An 18,526-nucleotide genomic window follows, 5' to 3' on the forward strand; every position below is an offset into this window, starting at 1 on the left:
ATGCCTGGGTATCAAAATTGGAGGGGACCACACACTGTTGTTTAAAATGATTTATTTAAATAATAATAAAAAAGAAAATCCGCATGCGGTTCCTCCTATTTTGATACACAGCCAAGATAAGTGCATAGCTGGGGGCTGCAGCCTGTAGCTGTGTGCTTCATCTGTGCTGGGTATCATAATATGGGGAGACCCCACGCCAATTTATTTATTTATACTGTACAATATAGACGTACGTAGTGTCTGTGATTGGAAGCCCTCAGCGTGGGGGTGCATCTGACTGCAGCCAATCACAGACGTCGATGGACAGGGTAAGCAGTGACTACGTATGAGGCTAATGAGCAGCCCCAGATGTGAATGAGCGGCCACGGGAGCAGTGTGACAGATTTACCGAAGCCTCAGTAAGTATAACGCGCTTGCCCCTACCCCCTATGCTTTCTACCACCGTTTTTAATTGACGGATTCTGGTCTCCATAAACTTATATGGGGACCGGCATCCAGCCCGATATTGGATTTTTTTTTTTAAACCCGGTTGGATCCGCTGGTACCGATTATCTGCGAGTCCGCCCATTACTAGTTGTTTTACTTAATTGCATGTATTGGGCGCTAAAAATCATTTCTGCAGTTGGATTCCATTAAACATTTTGCAATTGGTTCTTTGTTTCGCTGCACATTCAGCTCTGATGTGGTCTGTGGTGGTAAATCTGCGGAGAGAAGCTTACAGCAAAAGATAGATAAAAGAGCTCCCTGTCTGACCTTCATTGTGGGCTCACTGACGGATTAACAGTTAACTCATTCTGCAGTCAGCAACAGACAGAGCAACAAACGATGCAACATTTTTAATGAAACCAAATTGCAAAAATAATTTTTAGCCTCAAGTGAGACAATATTAGGGAATTCCTTACTTGAATGTGCGATTGCAGTTAGGGCAGTGGAACTCCGCAAACCCCCACATCTTGTCCAGAGGGACGGGGTCGTATTTTTTGCGACAGCTGTGACACTTTGACACCTAAAGAAATAAATATAGTGAGAATAATTACTTTGTCATCACCCTGTTCTATTAACCCCTTTCCGACAGCGGGTGCATGTGTATATGGCGCAAGCACAGCAGCTGAGCTCAATTTATACACGGATGCCTGCTGTGTTATACAGCCAGCATCTAATAGCAACTACCTTAGTGTGCACTGATTTCTTAAATGTCATAGCAAAGTATTGCAGTATATAGTAGAAGCAGCAGGTCCCAGCTGCCATGTGTAACCCATCTGCTCCCCCACAATCGAGTGGACCATTTAAATGCGGCTGTGTCAGTGATTGACAATGAAACTTAATAGGTTAGACAGCAGCGATCGGAATTAGCTCCGGTTGCTGCTGTTCCGAAGAGAGATGCCGGCTGTGAAGCACCACCGCCATCTGTTCGGAATGGAGCTGGATCACCCCACAAGTGATCTGTGCCGAAAATGTACGTCACAGGTCGGTAAGGGGGTATTGTTGCAAAATAATTTGGAGCAAGGATGAGCAGCTCTCTCTTCCTCTCTTCTAGCAGCAACTCCCAGCATGACCATAACTAGACTATCAACGTAAAGAGGTTGGCCCCTACTTTTACATTGATTAGCCTGTCCATAGGATAGGTCATCACTGTCTGATAGGTCGGTGTCAGACACCCCCGCCAATCAGCTGATCTCGGTGTCAGCGGTGGCGGCAGCCAAAAATCCTCATTTCTGGAGCTGCCCTAACAGCGGCCAGGGCTGAGTACTGCACATCCACCTCCTAATGATCTGAATGGGAGGCAGATGTGTAGTTGTCAAGTCCTGTGGTGTCTGGCTATAGAAGGTCACAGCATTTTGCTGCATAAACTGCCCTGAACTTCTATTATTTCTATTTGGTTTTCATCCCTTTCCCTTTAGGACCCTGCAGATTTCCTCAGCCTGTCAGTTGCTGGTCATCAGTACTTCCCTCGTCTTTATATACCTTCACTTCCTATTACCCGGTGCTGTTGATATTTCATATACCAAGGCTTCAGTGCAAGCAGGTGGCTTGCATACATCAGGGGAATCTTGGTGGTTGTTGCAGCTTCTCTCCCTGAGACAACTGAAGGTAAGTTGTTTGTTGTTTTCCCTTGTTTGTTATCCCTGGGTATCCTTTAGCACCTAGCGGGGTTGACCAAGCGCTCATCCCATCCACTCCCTATCTAGAGCCTATTTCAGGGTCAGTCAGGGTCAGGTATCCTGATCGGCGCATAGGTGCGGAACCTATCTAGGGTGGAGAGGGAACTCCGCGATAGGTTTGGTCAAGGGTTACCATCTCCCCCTTCCCTAGACACAGGGATTCCCTCCCTTTCGCCGTTCACTTGGTACTTCCCCATGCCTAGCGTGACAGCAGTACCCGACATCGGTCACTATCTGTTGACAGAGCAGCTCTGGAACCTCTGGCACCTAAAGCAGCTGATCGGCGGGGGTGCCGGGTGTTGGACCCTGGCCGATCATACACTGATGACCTATCCTAAGGATAGACCATCACTGATGGAAAAGTAGTGGACAACCCCTTTAGTAAACCATCGATTAATAGGTAAACAGTGGAACCTCCCTCACATACGAGTAATAATAACACTCGCCTCCTTCCGCACGGGAACTCGTCTCCACCACATCTTGTCGCAGTCTTTGCAGGCAAACTGTCTGTCGCTGGAAGGAATCCGGTTTTCGGAGGCGTTGTTAAACATCTTCAGATTTTTTTCCGTCAGAGGCAAACACTTCAGTTTTGCAGCCAGGTCCTGGGAATACATTGTTATATCAGTTATTGAGCCCGAGGATCACACGGTCATCCTGTAAGGTGGCAGGTTCAAGAGCGCCAAAGCGAGAGCCGCCCTTTATTAGCGGCACTCACGTCTGATCAAAACACTTCATGATGGACCTCATTTTCTCAGATATAAAAAAGAATTGTATTAATGACTTTTTTTCCACTGAAAGGTTAATTCTTGGCACTTGTAATTAAAAATCCCATTGTAAACTGTTCGTTTTATTGATTACCGGCAACACAGCGCTTACAAGCTCTTTCCAATAAAGCTTGTAATCGCTGCTCTGAAGCTTTACTGACCCTGCGCAACTCCGATGCTGCCTCTGCATGGAGTGTCAGAGAGATCACAACTCAATTAATTGGCTCCACAATAACGGTGGTCTATCAGTGCTGCTGATGTTGGTACCCCCTGTTGTGCCTTAATCTATATTCCCTTATGTAAGTATATGTCCATTACTTTGTTTGCATTACACATTAATAAAACTATTCTTATTGCACCTAAAAACTCCTTTTGTCATTTGTTTCTAACTGAATTTCGGAGAGTGCTGTCTAGTGGTCATTCTTGGGGGCCTGTCTGTGCCCTTTATTAACTAAGACCACCTTGAGACATCAAATTAGACCATGAGGCTTTTTTGATGGATGATTGTAGTTTTTAATGTTGCGAGTGCTCCGGGACCTATGGTGACAGCCAGGTCCTGTACGGTGCGAGAGTCTGCAAGAGCTGAAGAAGAGACAGACGCTGTATTGTGTGTGTGTGTGTGTGTGTGTATATGTATGTGTCCTGTATAAGCAGCATGTATCTGTATCTATGTTCTCTGTGTATACATGTGTCTGTATGTCCTCTGTGTATGCAGCATATTTCTGTATGTATGTCCTCTGTGCATGCATGTCTCTGTATGTATGTGTGTATATACTCTGTGTATGCCTGTCTCTGTATGTGCTCTGTTTATGTATGTGCTCTGTGTATGCATGCTTCTGTATGTATGTATGTATGTCTCTGTATTTCTGTATGTGCTCTATGTATACATGTCTCTGTATGTCTGTGCTCTGTGTATACATGTCTCTGTATGTCTGTGCTCTGTGTATACATGTCTCTGTATGTCTGTGCTCTGTGTATGCAGTATGTATTTGTATGTATGTGCTCTGTGTATGCATGCTTCTGTATGTATGTATGTATGTCTCTGTATTTCTGTATGTGCTCTATGTATACATGTCTCTGTATGTCTGTGCTCTGTGTATGCAGCATGTATTTGTATGTATGTGCTATGTGAATGTAGCATGTCTTTGTATGTATGTGCTCTGTGCATTCATCTGTATGTTTGTGCTCTGTGTACGCATGTCTCTGTATGTATGTGTTCTGTGTACAGATGTCTCTGTATGTGTGTGCACTGTGTACGTATGTGCTCTGTGTATACATGTCTCTGTATCTGTTTATGCAGCATGTCTCTGTATGTATGTGCTCTTTGTATGTATGTGCTCTGTGTATGGATGTCTCTGTATGTGTGTGCACTTTGTACGTATGTGCTCTATGTATGCATGTCTCTGGATCTGTGTATGCAGCATGTCTCTGTATATGTGTGCTGTTTGTATGGATGTATCTGTATGTATGTGCTCTGTGTGTGCATGTGTCTGTATGTATGTGCTCTATGTATACATGTCTCTGTATGTCTGTGCTCTGTGTATACATGTCTCTGTATGTCTGTGCTCTGTGTATGCAGTATGTACAGTTAGGTCCAGAAATATTTGGACAGTGACACAATTTTCGCGAGTTGGGCTCTGCATGCCACCACATTGGATTTGAAATGAAACCTCTACAACAGAATTCAAGTGCAGATTGTAACGTTTAATTTGAAGGTTTGAACAAAAATATCTGATAGAAATTGTAGGAATTGTACACATTTCTTTACAAACACTCCACATTTTAGGAGGTCAAAAGTAATTGGACAAATAAACCAAACCCAAACAAAATATTTTTATTTTCAATATTTTGTTGCGAATCCTTTGGAGGCAATCACTGCCTTAAGTCTGGAACCCATGGACATCACCAAACGCTGGGTTTCCTCCTTCTTAATGCTTTGCCAGGCCTTTACAGCCGCAGCCTTCAGGTCTTGCTTGTTTGTGGGTCTTTCCGTCTTAAGTCTGGATTTGAGCAAGTGAAATGCATGCTCAATTGGGTTAAGATCTGGTGATTGACTTGGCCATTGCAGAATGTTCCACTTTTTTGCACTCATGAACTCCTGGGTAGCTTTGGCTGTATGCTTGGGGTCATTGTCCATCTGTACTATGAAGCGCCGTCTGATCAACTTTGCGGCATTTGGCTGAATCTGGGCTGAAAGTATATCCCGGTACACTTCAGAATTCATCCGGCTACTCTTGTCTGCTGTTATGTCATCAATAAACACAAGTGACCCAGTGCCATTGAAAGCCATGCATGCCCATGCCATCACGTTGCCTCCACCATGTTTTACAGAGGATGTGGTGTGCCTTGGATCATGTGCCGTTCCCTGTCTTCTCCAAACTTTTTTCTTCCCATCATTCTGGTACAGGTTGATCTTTGTCTCATCTGTCCATAGAATACTTTTCCAGAACTGAGCTGGCTTCATGAAGTGTTTTTCAGCAAATTTAACTCTGGCCTGTCTATTTTTGGAATTGATGAATGGTTTGCATCTAGATGTGAACCCTTTGTATTTACTTTCATGGAGTCTTCTCTTTACTGTTGACTTAGAGACAGATACACCTACTTCACTGAGAGTGTTCTGGACTTCAGTTGATGTTGTGAACGGGTTCTTCTTCACCAAAGAAAGTATGCGGCGATCATCCACCACTGTTGTCATCCGTGGACGCCCAGGCCTTTTTGAGTTCCTAAGCTCACCAGTCAATTCCTTTTTTCTCAGAATGTACCCGACTGTTGATTTTGCTACTCCAAGCATGTCTGCTATCTCTCTGATGGATTTTTTCTTTTTTTTCACCCTCAGGATGTTCTGCTTCACCTCAATTGAGAGTTCCTTAGACCGCATGTTGTCTGGTCACAGCAACAGCTTCCAAATGCAAAACCACACACCTGTAATCAACCCCAGACCTTTCAACTACTTCATTGATTACAGGTTAACGAGGGAGACGCCTTCAGAGTTAATTGCAGCCCTTAGAGTCCCTTGTCCAATTACTTTTGGTCCCTTGAAAAAGAGGAGGCTATGCATTACAGAGCTATGATTCCTAAACCCTTTCTCCGATTTGGATGTGAAAACTCTCATATTGCAGCTGGGAGTGTGCACTTTCAGCCCATATTATATATATAATTGTATTTCCGAACATGTTTTTGTAAACAGCTAAAATAACAAAACTTGTGTCACTGTCCAAATATTTCTGGCCCTGACTGTATTTGTATGTATGTGCTCTGTGTATGCATGCTTCTGTATGTATGTCTCTGTATTTCTGTATGTGCTCTATGTATACATGTCTCTGTATGTCTGTGCTCTGTGTATGCAGCATGTATTTGTATGTATGTGCTATGTGAATGTAGCATGTCTTTGTATGTATGTGCTCTGTGCATTCATCTGTATGTTTGTGCTCTGTGTACGCATGTCTCTGTATGTATGTGTTCTGTGTACAGATGTCTCTGTATGTGTGTGCACTGTGTACGTATGTGCTCTGTGTATACATGTCTCTGTATCTGTTTATGCAGCATGTCTCTGTATGTATGTGCTCTTTGTATGTATGTGCTCTGTGTATGGATGTCTCTGTATGTGTGTGCACTGTGTACGTATGTGCTCTATGTATGCATGTCTTTGGATCTGTGTATGCAGCATGTCTCTGTATATGTGTGCTGTTTGTATGGATGTATCTGTATGTATGTGCTCTATGTGTGCATGTGTCTGTATGTATGTGCATGTCTCTGTATTCTCGTATGTGCTCTGTGTATACATGTCTCTGTATCTGTGTGCTCTGTGTATGCAGCATGTCTATGTACATATGTTTGTATATACTCTACGTACACATATGTGCTCTGTATATACATATGTGTGTGTAGCATCCACATTTATAAATGCTGGCAGCGTAGATGAGAGTTCATTGATGTAAACATGTCGACAATCGCCCAACGAATGAGCCAAACAATGTTCATTCATCAGGTGACTGGATTGTTGATGCCAGAACTAAAATCATTGTTCTCAGCAACAACTTGGATATTGTCCAGAGCGCTGATGTATCGGCCAGAGCTGAGCGCATGTAAGTGTTCCCTAAGTGTTTGCTTGTGATGGTGCAATATGGGCGCATACAGGGCCCCACTTTACACTTGATATACTGGATCGGCGCTCGTTAACTGGATGAAATAAGACCGTCTAATTGGAATTTACTGCAGTGTAATTCTGTGAACGTTTCCGCTGCTCCTTTAAGGCTAAGCGTGATATTAGGAAGCGATTATCCGAATTGATGAAGTGTCAGAAGCGTCAGGAACGTTACCTTTATATCCTTGTCCGACCCCAAATCTCCCTGAAAATTAAAACACAGATCATGTTACAAAATGTGCCAATAACGATAAACAAGAAATAACACGTGATGTCGCCGCTGTAGAGCTGGTCTGGTTCAGAAAACCCATTTTCAAATGTTCATTTTAGGATTTTACAAGGGGCCCCACTAGTTTATTACCCAAGGTCTCCTTGTGCCAGCAGGAGGCGGTATACCCGTGCACTGCACAACAGTCAGTACACGTGCAATACTTCTCTTTTCCTGTGGGGGCACTGCAGGAAAGTAAAACACTTGCTGCTAGATCCCACTGGAGGCGTGGCTTAAGTTCCTCTGGGGCGTGTCTTTGCGCCACATTATTAACCAGTGAGCCACGTCCCTGTCACATGGTGTTTGGCTCTAAATTCGCCAAGTGTCATGGCGGCATAAGACACTGTTCAGACTACACTCTGATACTCCACACTGTGGTTTCTCTGGTGCTTCTGAGTTAAACAGACAGGCTCGGGTGTCGATCAGCTGTGTGCTCATTAGTAATCGGACTGGTAGGAGTTCATTTCTGCTGTCCTGCTGGTTACCTCTTGAATTACATGTTGTGGCAGACCTATCACAGTTTCTCCCTGCCTTTTTAAGATGGTGGAGCCTGTCTTCCCATGCCGACTATAGCTTTTGCTAAACCGGTCCGTGTGCTCCTGTTACTGGTGATTTAGTGTGTGCTGCTTGGTGTGCTGTAGAAACTTTTTCGTTGTCTGTTGTCTGGATATTTCCTCCCTGCTCTTTATTTCCTCCTTATCACATATTGTCTTATATCTTCGTATGTGGTATCTGTGTGATAAGAGTTTTTGGTTTCCCCGTTTGTTTTTATCTGTGGATTCAATCGCTCCTTTCTCGGTCCTCCCCTGGGATGGGGGGAGAGGGGTATTAAATCAGGGCAAGGGAGGCGGCCCAGACATCTTCACCATTAGAAGTATCTCTGGGTAGAGGGACAGCTAGGACCCCCCTAGCCTCAGGGGCAGTCGAGGAGCCCCGGTCCCCTGTTAACCCCTCACATACCGTGACAGTCCCCTTGTAAAAGCCACAAAAACTTGCACAGAACAAAAAAGACACATATCTCTGAAACCATATGGCGGATTTTTTAAAAAACAAATACTCAGGGGAGCAGGGGGAAAAGAATAGGAGACAAAACTGTCCACTTTTGACTTGGTAACAAGTACTCTTTAATCAAAGATTATTCTTTATCTGCAGTCTGAGCTCCCACAATGCACTACTCTCTATTTTAACACAAAACTGACTGATCCTTCATAATGCTGATTTACATAGCACCAACATATTCCACTGCTTTTTACAGTGGCAGAACTAACAAACGAGACACAAAAAAACGTATGTTCTAGTTTTGGCAGTATAAAGCTACTTGACCTAATCACACATCCACTTAGACAAAATGCATAGTGATGCATTAAGGGTGGCTAGTGGAGGACCAGGAGTACTGGAGACCACAGTGACCCAATCAGGTTTGGTAAGAACCATGGAAATAGCTTTCAAGGAACAGCTATAAACTGGGACTGTTAGAGGTAAGTGTGATGGTCTGGGCAGAGCGTTTCAGAGAACAGGTGCAGCACAAGAGAAGACTTAGGTCTGAATTGAGCTTTGGTCCAGACTAGTAAAAAAAAAATCCCTCAAGTTGCCAATAAGGGACAAAATCCAGGCTGGTATAAGCTTTACCTTTGGTACCTCACCGTCCTTCTTCATTTTATTGATCACATTCTGAAACAGCAAAAAAGTATCATCACTATAATGTTATCAGCGCACAAAATAAAAAATCAGAATAAAGGCGAATGTCCTCCTGAAGGCACACCACAGAGGTGGAGGGCCCGAAATTGTTGGATGTGCTGAGCCCTTCGGTATCTTCTCTACCTCTTGTATGTTTTACTTTTCTACTTCAAACTTCGTCTTTACACATCAGGCAACTTTTTGGATTAAAAGCCTGAAGAATTAATGTATTAGAGGCAACCAAGTCGGAAAACACTTGGGAGGAGCCATAGATGACCCCAAAATCACCAGGATAGGATCTAAAGGCTACTTTACACACTGCGATATCGGTCACGATATCGCTAGTGTGGGTACCCGCCCCCATCTGTTGCGCGACACGGGCAAATCGCTGCCCGTGCCGCACAACAGCCGTCACACATACATACCTGTCCGGCGACGTCGCTGTGACGGGTGAACCGCCTCCTTTCTAAGGGGGCGGTCCGTGCGGCGTCACAGCGACGTCACTGAACCGCCGCCCAATAGCAGCGGAGGGGCGGAGCTGAGTGGGACGTAACATCCCGCCCACCTCCTTCCTTCCTCATAGCGGCTGGGAGGCAGGTAAGGGGAGCTTCCTCGTTCCTGCGGCGTCACACGCAGCGATGTGTGCTGCCGCAGGAACGAGGAACAACCTCGTTACTGCTGCAGTAACGAGATTTGAGAATGGACCCCCATGTCGCCGATTAGCGATTTTGCACGTTTTTGCAACGATGCAAAATCGCTTATCGGTGTCACACGCAACGGCATCGCTAATGCGGCCGGATGTGCGTCACCAATTCCGTGACCCCAACGACTCCGCATTAGCGATGTCGCAGCGTGTAAAGCCCGCTTTAGATCACGATTGTTGTCACGAATACTCCGCTCAGTGATCAGGGTGTGCGGTGCTGTCGGTCCTGTGAGTGACAGCTCAGTCATCCAACCTGGAGCCAGGGCGTGCTGAGCTGTCAGTGTTTTGAGTGACAGTGCAGTCGTCCAATCTCATAGTAGGAGGTTCTGGGTTTTCCAGGTGTGCCCTGTTCGGTTTGATTGCCCGGCTATTTAGCTGAGCAGTTTATTCCAGAACACTGGCAGTCTTAGGCTACTTTTACACATCCGGTTTGAGCAGTGCGGCTCAATCCGGCTGTGAAACCTATGCAACGGATGCGGCGAAAACACCGCACCGTTTGCATAAGTTTTTACATGCGGCCCGTCCGTTTTTTCCGGTTGCGGCACGCTACTGAGCATGCGCAGTGGAAGAAACCGCATGCGGCGGCCGGATACGTTTTTTGCCGCATCGCGCGGCATCCGGCATGCATTGAAAAATGCGCCGCAGCGGCTAGATGCGGCGTGATGCGTTTTTTTTGCCGGAGCAAAAAACGTGCCAGGGAACGTTCCATCCGGCCGCATCATCGGCTAAATCTGCCGCTTGCGGCAAAAACCGGACAGAACATGCGGCACAATGCGGCGCCAATGCAAGTCAATGCTGGAAAAAACGAAACCGGCAGCAACAAAACGGTTTTGTTTTTTCAGCAGAGCGCCGGATTGTGCCGCACTGCTACAACCGGATGTGTGAAAGTAGCTTTAGGCTATGTGCCCACGCTGCGGAAAATGCGCGGATTTTGCCGCGGATTTCTCGCGGAAAAGCCGCGGATTTTCCAGAAATCTGCAGCACAGCTACTCCCCAGCCATTTCTATGGCATTTGGGAAATGCTGTGCCCACGCTGCGGATTTTTCCGCAGCGGAAATCGTGCGGATTTTCATGCAGAAAAATCTGCAGCATGTCAATTATTGTTGTGGATTTCTCCGCAGGGTCCCATATACTTACCTGCCTTGATAGAGACCCGAGTCACTTTCTCCGTCCGGTGTAGCGGCAGCAGCGCGGTGGATCCAGCCAGGTACAGGAAGGAAGAGGTGGGCGGGGCCTGCACGAGCTCCGGTCATGTGACAGCCGGAGCTAGTTCAGGCCCGCCCACCTCCAGCACAGTGAACCAGACGCTGCCTGACAGTGACCCGGCCGCCGGAAAGCGAGGTGCTGCATGATGGAGGCAAGTATGAGCACCCCGATCACTGCAGCACTTGTTCTGCATTGAGGATGCAATGCCGAAGCCATGGTACTGTATCCTCAATGCAGAATGTCCGCACCATATCCGCACGACATTCCGCTGTATATCCGCAGCATTGAAACAGAGAAAGTTCTGTTGCGGATTTCTGGGAGCACCTGCGGAATGTCTTGCGGATATATCCGCAGAACAATGTCCCCGTCGGCACATAGCCTTAGGGGTACTTTGCACACTACGATATCGCAGGTGCGATGTCAGTGGGGTCAAATCGAAAGGGACGCACTTCCGGCGTCGCTGTCGACATCGGAGTATGTGAATCCTTTTTACTACGATTAACGAGCGCAAAAGCGTCGAAATCATATGATCGGTGTAGTGTCGGTCATTTCCATAATTTCGGAAGGACCGATGTTACGATGTTGTTCCTCGTTCCAGCAGGCAGCACACATCGCTGTGTATGCAGCCGCAGGAGCGAGGAACATCAATGAGGAAGGAAGGAGGTGGGCAGGATGTTTACGTCCCGCTCATCTCCGTCCCTCCGCTTCTATTGGCCGCCTGCCGTGTGACCTCGCTGTGACGCCACATGAACCACCCCCTTAGGAAGGAGGCGGGTCGCCGGCCAGAGCGACGGTCGCAGGGCAGGTAAGTGCGTGTGAAGCTGCTGTAGCGATAATGTTCGCTACGGCAGCTATCACAAGATATCGCAGCTGCGACGGGGACTATCGCGCTCGGCATCGCTACCATCGGCTTGCGATGTCGTAGTGTGCAAAGTACCCCTTAGTCTTTGGTTTGGTGGTGCCAGTTGGTCTCTTGTATCTGTGCTCTGGAAATTGATATTTTGCTGCTTGACCATTGACTTTGTTTGACCATTCTTTTCACTTGTCCCTCTGCTCTGATCCCTTCTAATATTCTGACTCAGGACCGTGACCTGCCTATCCCCTCAATTTTGACGTGATCTTCTGATACCTGACCCTGGAACAATTGACTATCATGCCTCACAACTTGTCTGTCTAGTGGCTAGCATCACAATGGTATCTGGGTTACTCTATTCACTAGCCCACCAGGACTATAGCATACTGATAAAATAGAAGGACAGATAAGGTCTTTTTATGACCACTCTAACCAGAGACCCTTAGGGTACCGTCTCACTGAACGACGTACCAGCGATTCCGACCATGATACGACCTGGTCAGGATCGCTGGTGCGTCGCTACATGGTCGCTGGTGAGCTGTCAATCAGGCAGATCTCACCAGCGACAAGCCACCAGCGACTCGTGTAAAGATGCTGCGCTTGGTAACCAGGGTAAATATCGGGTAACTAAGCAAAGCGCTTTGCTTGGTTACCCAATATTTACCCTGGTTACCAGCGTACACCGCTTAGCGCTGGCTCCCTGCACACGTAGCCAGGGTACACATCGGGTTACTAAGCAAAGCGCTTTGCTTAGTTACCCGATATTTACCCTGGCTATGTGTGCAGGGATCCAGCGCTAAGCGGCGTACGCTGGTAACGAGAGTAAATATCGTGTTACTAAGCAAAGTGCTTTGCTTAGTTACCCGATATTTACCCTAGTTACGTGTGCAGGGAGCCAGCGCTTAGCAGTGTAAGCTGGTAACCAGAGTAAATATCGGGTAACTAAGCAAAGCGCTTTGCTTAGTTACCCGATCTTTACCCTGGTTACCAGCGTACGCTGCTTACAGAGAGTCGGTGCTCGTTGGTCTCCCGCCGTCAAACACGCCGATGTGTGCTGCACAGCGGGAGACCGACGAGCAAAAAATTAACCAGAACATGGTGTAACGATCAGCAATTTCACAGCAGGGGCCAGGTCGCTGCTTAGTGTCACACACAGCGAGATCGCTGATGAGGTCACTTGTACATCACAAAACCTGGGACTCAGCAGTGATCTCGCTATGTGAGAAGTACCCCTTAGCCCTCATTTTGTTTTCTCAATGAACCTTTATTTTTCCATTGTGTTGGATCTCTTTAAGGTTGAGTATCAGTTTTTACAATCCTTCTATCAACATCTCAGCAAAAAACAGACAGTGCTCTGACGACATCTAAATATAGAGGAACTGAATTGCTTCAGAACTGTTTTAAATTGTTGCCTTTTCCAAATATTTCAGATTCAGGAGTATCCAAAATTTTGTGAATCTGATTCACAAAAATACATCAAACTCGTGCCATTTTTACAGTCTTCATTTGCGGTTCGGGAAGGGGATCAATTAATAAATATATTATACTCATCTGTCCTATGGCCTGACCTCTCCTTAAGCCACCTCCACTGCAAGTTCCTGGTCCTCCAAATCAGTTTTCAGCTTTGCCAGTGTTCCGGTGACATCAATATGTGTGAAGACCGACACAGAGAACTGGGGAGCAGCAGCAGAGGCAGCGTAAGGGCAGGGGAGGACATAGGACAGGTTGTGTTTGAACCCCCTGCTTACGCCCTTTTATTAAAGGGGTTGTCCAGTCTAGAATGAAAAGTCACTCTTTGTATCACTGTGTGTGATGCAGACTTGTGACTTTTCCCTGCGCGCACACTGTGCACTGTGTGGATTCGCCGGTGTCTGCACAGGGAACAGTAGTCAAGTATTGTGAATGTCGTCTGTGTGGGTCCTGTTCTGGAGCTCCCTCTGGTGGTCAGGAATGGTAGTGGAGCTGAGTCTGAACCTGTGACTCAGACAGGTGTCGGCGTTAATTGGGAATTAAGGAAGTCCTATTGCAGACAAGCCTGGTGTATATAGGAGAGCACTTTTTGACTTGCTGGTGCCGGTTATAATTGAATTTCCCTCAGTCTCTGGACCTGGATTAGAGTTCTGTCATTCCCTGTCTCCCTGTGCAAGACTTCTGCAGATACGTTTGTTAGGTTCTTCCTTATTTCCACCTTAGGGTGTTTGTTTTTCTTTGTTTTGTATCTGTTTTCTTGCAGGTGAGTTTTGGTTTCTCTAGTGTGGTGAGCATGGGGGTTCCCCCTTTGCTAGCTCCTCTGCAAGAAAAGGGAGTTTCCCCCTGTCTAACTTGATTATTTACACTATTATATTTTTGTCCCATTATTTACAAGAGTACCTGATATAGTGGGGATGAGGATGTTCGACCTCAAGGGCCATTTTACTATCAGGAGATTGGTATTTTTTCTGCAGGATTTTTGTACTGACCACAATCAGTTTCCTATTCTTTGCTAGTTAGTTGGGCCTCGCCTTTGCTAAATCTATTTTTCCTATCTGTGTATCGTGTTTTCCTACATCACCGTAATCTTTATATGACGGGGGCTATCTACTCCTTTGGGGACTTCTATGAGGCAAGGTAGATTTCCTCATTTCTATCTGTGAGGTGTAGCCAGTTTCTCAGGCTGTGACGAGGCATCTAGGTGTTTAGGAACGCTCCACGGCTACTTCTAGTGTGGTCTGATAGGAGATTGAGGTAAGCCCAGGTTCCATCTACTCTTGTTTTCTTGGTGTTTTTACACCAATGGGAGTTTTTTGTAATCTTCCACGGTTAGTGGATCATAACAGTCAAGTATGCGATATGCATACACCTGTCCAGAACCCGACTAGTGGGCGCAGCCTCGCTTAATGCGGTTGTATGTTTTTTTTTCCTGGACCAATTCACTTCTGTTTGATCAGCACAAGGGATCAAAAGAGAACAGGTCTCCGTTTTTACTTTTGAGACAATTGGTATGCAACAAAATGGGACACGTAACCGTATACTATAATATTCAGACAATTATATGGTGGTGCCAAATAACCAGGAAATCCAGGGTGGCCACGCAGCCGGTCACAGAGAAGTGGGTTCCAACAATAAGATATCTTGTTCGTGGGTATTACCCTCTACCTTTACTCAGATTTTGGACCACTATCTGAACGGGGTGACTGACTCCTCTGTACCATGTCACGGCTGCTGCCCTTTACATCCATGGGTTTGGGCAAGCTTTGACCTTGCTCAATGTATGTGCTATTTTGCTTCTATTCTGCCCTGGCATTAATTTTTATTAAAGGGGTTGTCTGGTAAAAACAAGGATATATGATAAATCATTGATCATGGAGGTTCGACTGCTAGGACCCACACTAACTATAAAAAGATGGTACTCCTATTCCCATTAGAAAGGAGCGGGTGTGCGCAAGCTCGTCTACCTAGCCATTTATTCCCTATGAAACTACGGAGTGTTTTTTCGGACAGCCCGGAAGAGAATAAACGGCCATTTATCAATAGGGAAAAAAATCCCCCGATCTACCAATCAGTGCTTATCCCAGCATTGGACCTCCCCTGCGGAGCGATGAAAACTAGATTTCAGTGGACAACCCCTTTAACCAAATCCACTGACTTCGGAGGGTCTGGCCGACCACCTGATGTGTGCAGGGGGCTCCTGGCCGTATATGAAAGGTTCTGCCAGATGTTTTTCGCTTTCTCTTATTTTCCCACTGAAAATATATCCGAATGCTCGGCCAAACCGAATGTTCAGGTGTATCGAGAACTCAGGATATAGAGCACCTCTCCTCCGACATCATCTGCAAGGGAGGGTCCGAAGACCTCTCCTAATAAGACCCACATATTAGACAGACAGCTGATGCCACCGAGTCTGCCGACTTTATATCTCTTTATGTGATTTCTTGAGGGTATATACAGAATGTGTAACACGTCTCACCATCGCCACCTTGTCTTTCTTTAAATTGCTTCTCTCCTCTTGATCAATATCTATAATAGAAATACAGAATGAGAAAGACTGATAGACGTGTCTGTACTCAACAGTATTAACTATGTAACTATGTATGGAGAGAAGGAACATCAACAATAGGGAGGATGATAAAGGGGGAAAGGTCAAAGCCCCCAACGCATATATGGAACTATATGGGACAGTAGGTGAATAGAGGGTAGCGGGCTGTGTTAGAGGATAGAGGGCAGTGGACTATGTTGGGGATAAGGGGCAGTGGGCTGTGTTGGGGAATAGGGGGAAGTGGGCTGTGTTGGGGGATAGGTTCAGTGGGCTATGTAGGGGGATAGAGGGCAGTGGGCTGTATTGGGGGATAGGGGGCAGTGGGCTGTGTTGGGGGATAGGGGGCAGTGGGCTGTGTTGGGGGATAGATGGCAACGGGCTGTATTGGGGATGTTGGGTAGCGGCCTATCGGGGTATAGAGGGCAGCAGGCTGTGTTGGGGATATAGGGCAGCGGCCTATCAGGGTATAGAGGGCAGTGGGCTGTGTTGGGGGTAGGGGCAGCAGCCTTTCGGGGTATAGAGGGCAGTGGGCTGTGTTGGTAGGGTAGGGGGCAGCGGGCTGTATTGGGGAATAGAGGGCAGCGGGCTGTATTGAGGATAGAGGGCAGCAAGTTGTCGGGGGATAGAGGGCAGCGAGCTGTATTGGGGAATAGAGGGCAGCGGGCTGTATTGGGGATAGAGGGCAGCAAGTTGTCGGGGGATAGAGGGCAGCGAGCTGTATTGGGAATAGAGGGCAGCGGGCTGTATTGGGGATAGAGGGCAGCAAGTTGTCGGAGGATAGAGGGCAGCGGGCTGTATTGGGGATAGAGGGCAGCGGGTTGTATTGGGGATAGAGGGCAGCGGGCTGTATTGGGGATAGAGGGCAGCGGGCTGTATTAGGGATAGAGGGCAGCGGGCTGTATTGGGGATAGAGGGCAGCGGGTTGTATTGGGGATAGAGGGCAGCGGGCTGTATTGGGGATAGAGGGCAGCAAGCTGTCGGGGGATAGAGGGCAGCGGGCTGTATTGGGGATAGAGGGCAGCGGGTTGTATTGGGGATAGAGGGCAGCGGGCTGTGTTGGGGGATAGGGGGCAGTGGGCTGTGTTGGGGGATAGGGGGCAGCGGGCTGTGTTGGGGGATAGGGGGCAGTGGGCTGTGTTGGGGGAGAGAGGCAGCAGGCTGTGTTGGAGGATAGGGGGCAGTGGGCTGTGTTGGGGGAGAGAGGCAGCAGGCTGTGTTGGGGGATAGGGGGCAGTGAGCTGTGTTGGGGGAGAGAGGCAGCAGGCTGTGTTGGGGGATAGGGGGTAGTGGGCTGTGTTGGGGATAGGGGGTAGTGGGCTGTGTTGGGGATAGGGGGCAGTGGGCTGTGTTGGAGGATAGGTGGCAGCGGGCTGTGTTGGGGGATAGGGGGCAGTGGGCTGTGTTGGTGGAGAGAGGCAGCAGGCTGTCGGGGGATAGGAGGCAGCTGGCTGTGTATTATCAAGATCACAAAATGACAGACATGGTTATAAATCAACTACAAACATCTGGAAGAAAACAATAAATGAGCCCGCACTCGATAAACCTCTCACCTTTGAGTTCATCCTTGCACAGAATGATACACTGGCACACCTGAGCATGATTGTTTGTAAATTTTCTCATCAGTAACACCGCCGTCTCTATCGGGACATTGCCGTGAAATTTCTCTCGGAGGCGGCGGACACTCTTCTCCAGCTGTGGGGACAATATAAGATTACTACCACCATGGTGTAAGATCATTTGTCTCTTTTTTGTCTGTGGGCGCCATTATAATGTGCGAAGCGAGATTTACCAGCAGTCCTATGTAAAAAAAAAAAACAATAGCACATGATGGAACCAAATGACAACCGCCACCAGTGGACTAACTCAAGTCTGCTGTGCTGACTAATGCAGAACTGTTATGATGGTACACGCATGTGATGATCGTTCAAACTCACTTGTGGCAAGTAACAGCTGTGGGCAATATGAAAATCACACCTGAAACCAGATAAAAAGGGGAGAAGTTCACTCAATCTCTGTTTTGTGGGTGCCACACTTTGCACGGAGAACAGAAAGAGAAGAAAAGCACTGTCTGAGGACTTGAGAACCAAAACATTGTTGAAAAATATCAACAATCTCAAGGTTAAAGTCAGTCTCCAGAGATCTTGATGTTCCTTTGTCCACAGAATCAAGAAGTTTACAATCCACGGCACTGTAGCTAATCTCCCTGGTGTAATACTTATTCTATATTCTGAGGATTTCGATAGCGTAGGGCAATGACAATCAGAGACGAGTTCCGGGTACAAGATGTTTTATAGTATGTCACCACGGTAGAAACAGAACAAACCCAACAATACAATAACACATACAATACTTTCCGGAATAGACGCGCAGGGGATTCCCGGGACCACGCACCGGACTCCCCCAGGGAGACCACCGGAGCGAACCCCTATACAGGGACTGTCCGGCAATCTACCCCGGAAGGCCTAAATGCGCAGCGGCCGGGATAAGGAGCAAGCGGTAAAGTCAATGAGTGTCCGTACGGAAATGTTTATCCAGGATGGTTACGAACCAAAAGAGAACCAGGCGGAGTGCTGACCGAAGATGGTAAACGGAATCCGGGCACAGCCTTAAGAGCCGGGTACAGTCCTGAGACAATCGGTAGGTAGTCCTTTAGGGGAATCCCGAGGCAATCCGGAATAAGCAGCAAACACAGCAGGAGCACACAGCAGGCAGTATACTCAGGCACTGGACTGGG

General features: G+C 47.1%; 1 protein-coding gene across 2 annotated transcripts in view; it reads right to left on the reverse strand.

The window, feature by feature from the left end:
• Positions 1–18,526, reverse strand: part of SHFL (shiftless antiviral inhibitor of ribosomal frameshifting) — a 49,474-nt gene that overhangs the window by 11,730 nt on the left and 19,218 nt on the right. The window contains exons 1-6 of one of the 2 annotated variants that reach the window (XM_075346483.1): positions 17,343–17,529; positions 15,724–15,773; positions 8,968–9,009; positions 7,246–7,275; positions 2,609–2,764; positions 903–1,006 (exon numbers count right to left, since the gene is read on the reverse strand). In XM_075346483.1, the coding sequence (XP_075202598.1) occupies positions 903–1,006; positions 2,609–2,764; positions 7,246–7,275; positions 8,968–9,009; positions 15,724–15,773; positions 17,343–17,529 (569 nt within the window). Of the gene's footprint in view, positions 1–902; positions 1,007–2,608; positions 2,765–7,245; positions 7,276–8,967; positions 9,010–15,723; positions 15,774–17,342; positions 17,530–18,526 lie in introns of those variants that run through there. The other variant, XM_075346484.1, reaches the window with a different exon arrangement.

This window comes from Anomaloglossus baeobatrachus, chromosome 4 (genome assembly GCF_048569485.1).
Source record: "Anomaloglossus baeobatrachus isolate aAnoBae1 chromosome 4, aAnoBae1.hap1, whole genome shotgun sequence".
Classification (NCBI taxonomy): domain Eukaryota; kingdom Metazoa; phylum Chordata; class Amphibia; order Anura; family Aromobatidae; genus Anomaloglossus; species Anomaloglossus baeobatrachus.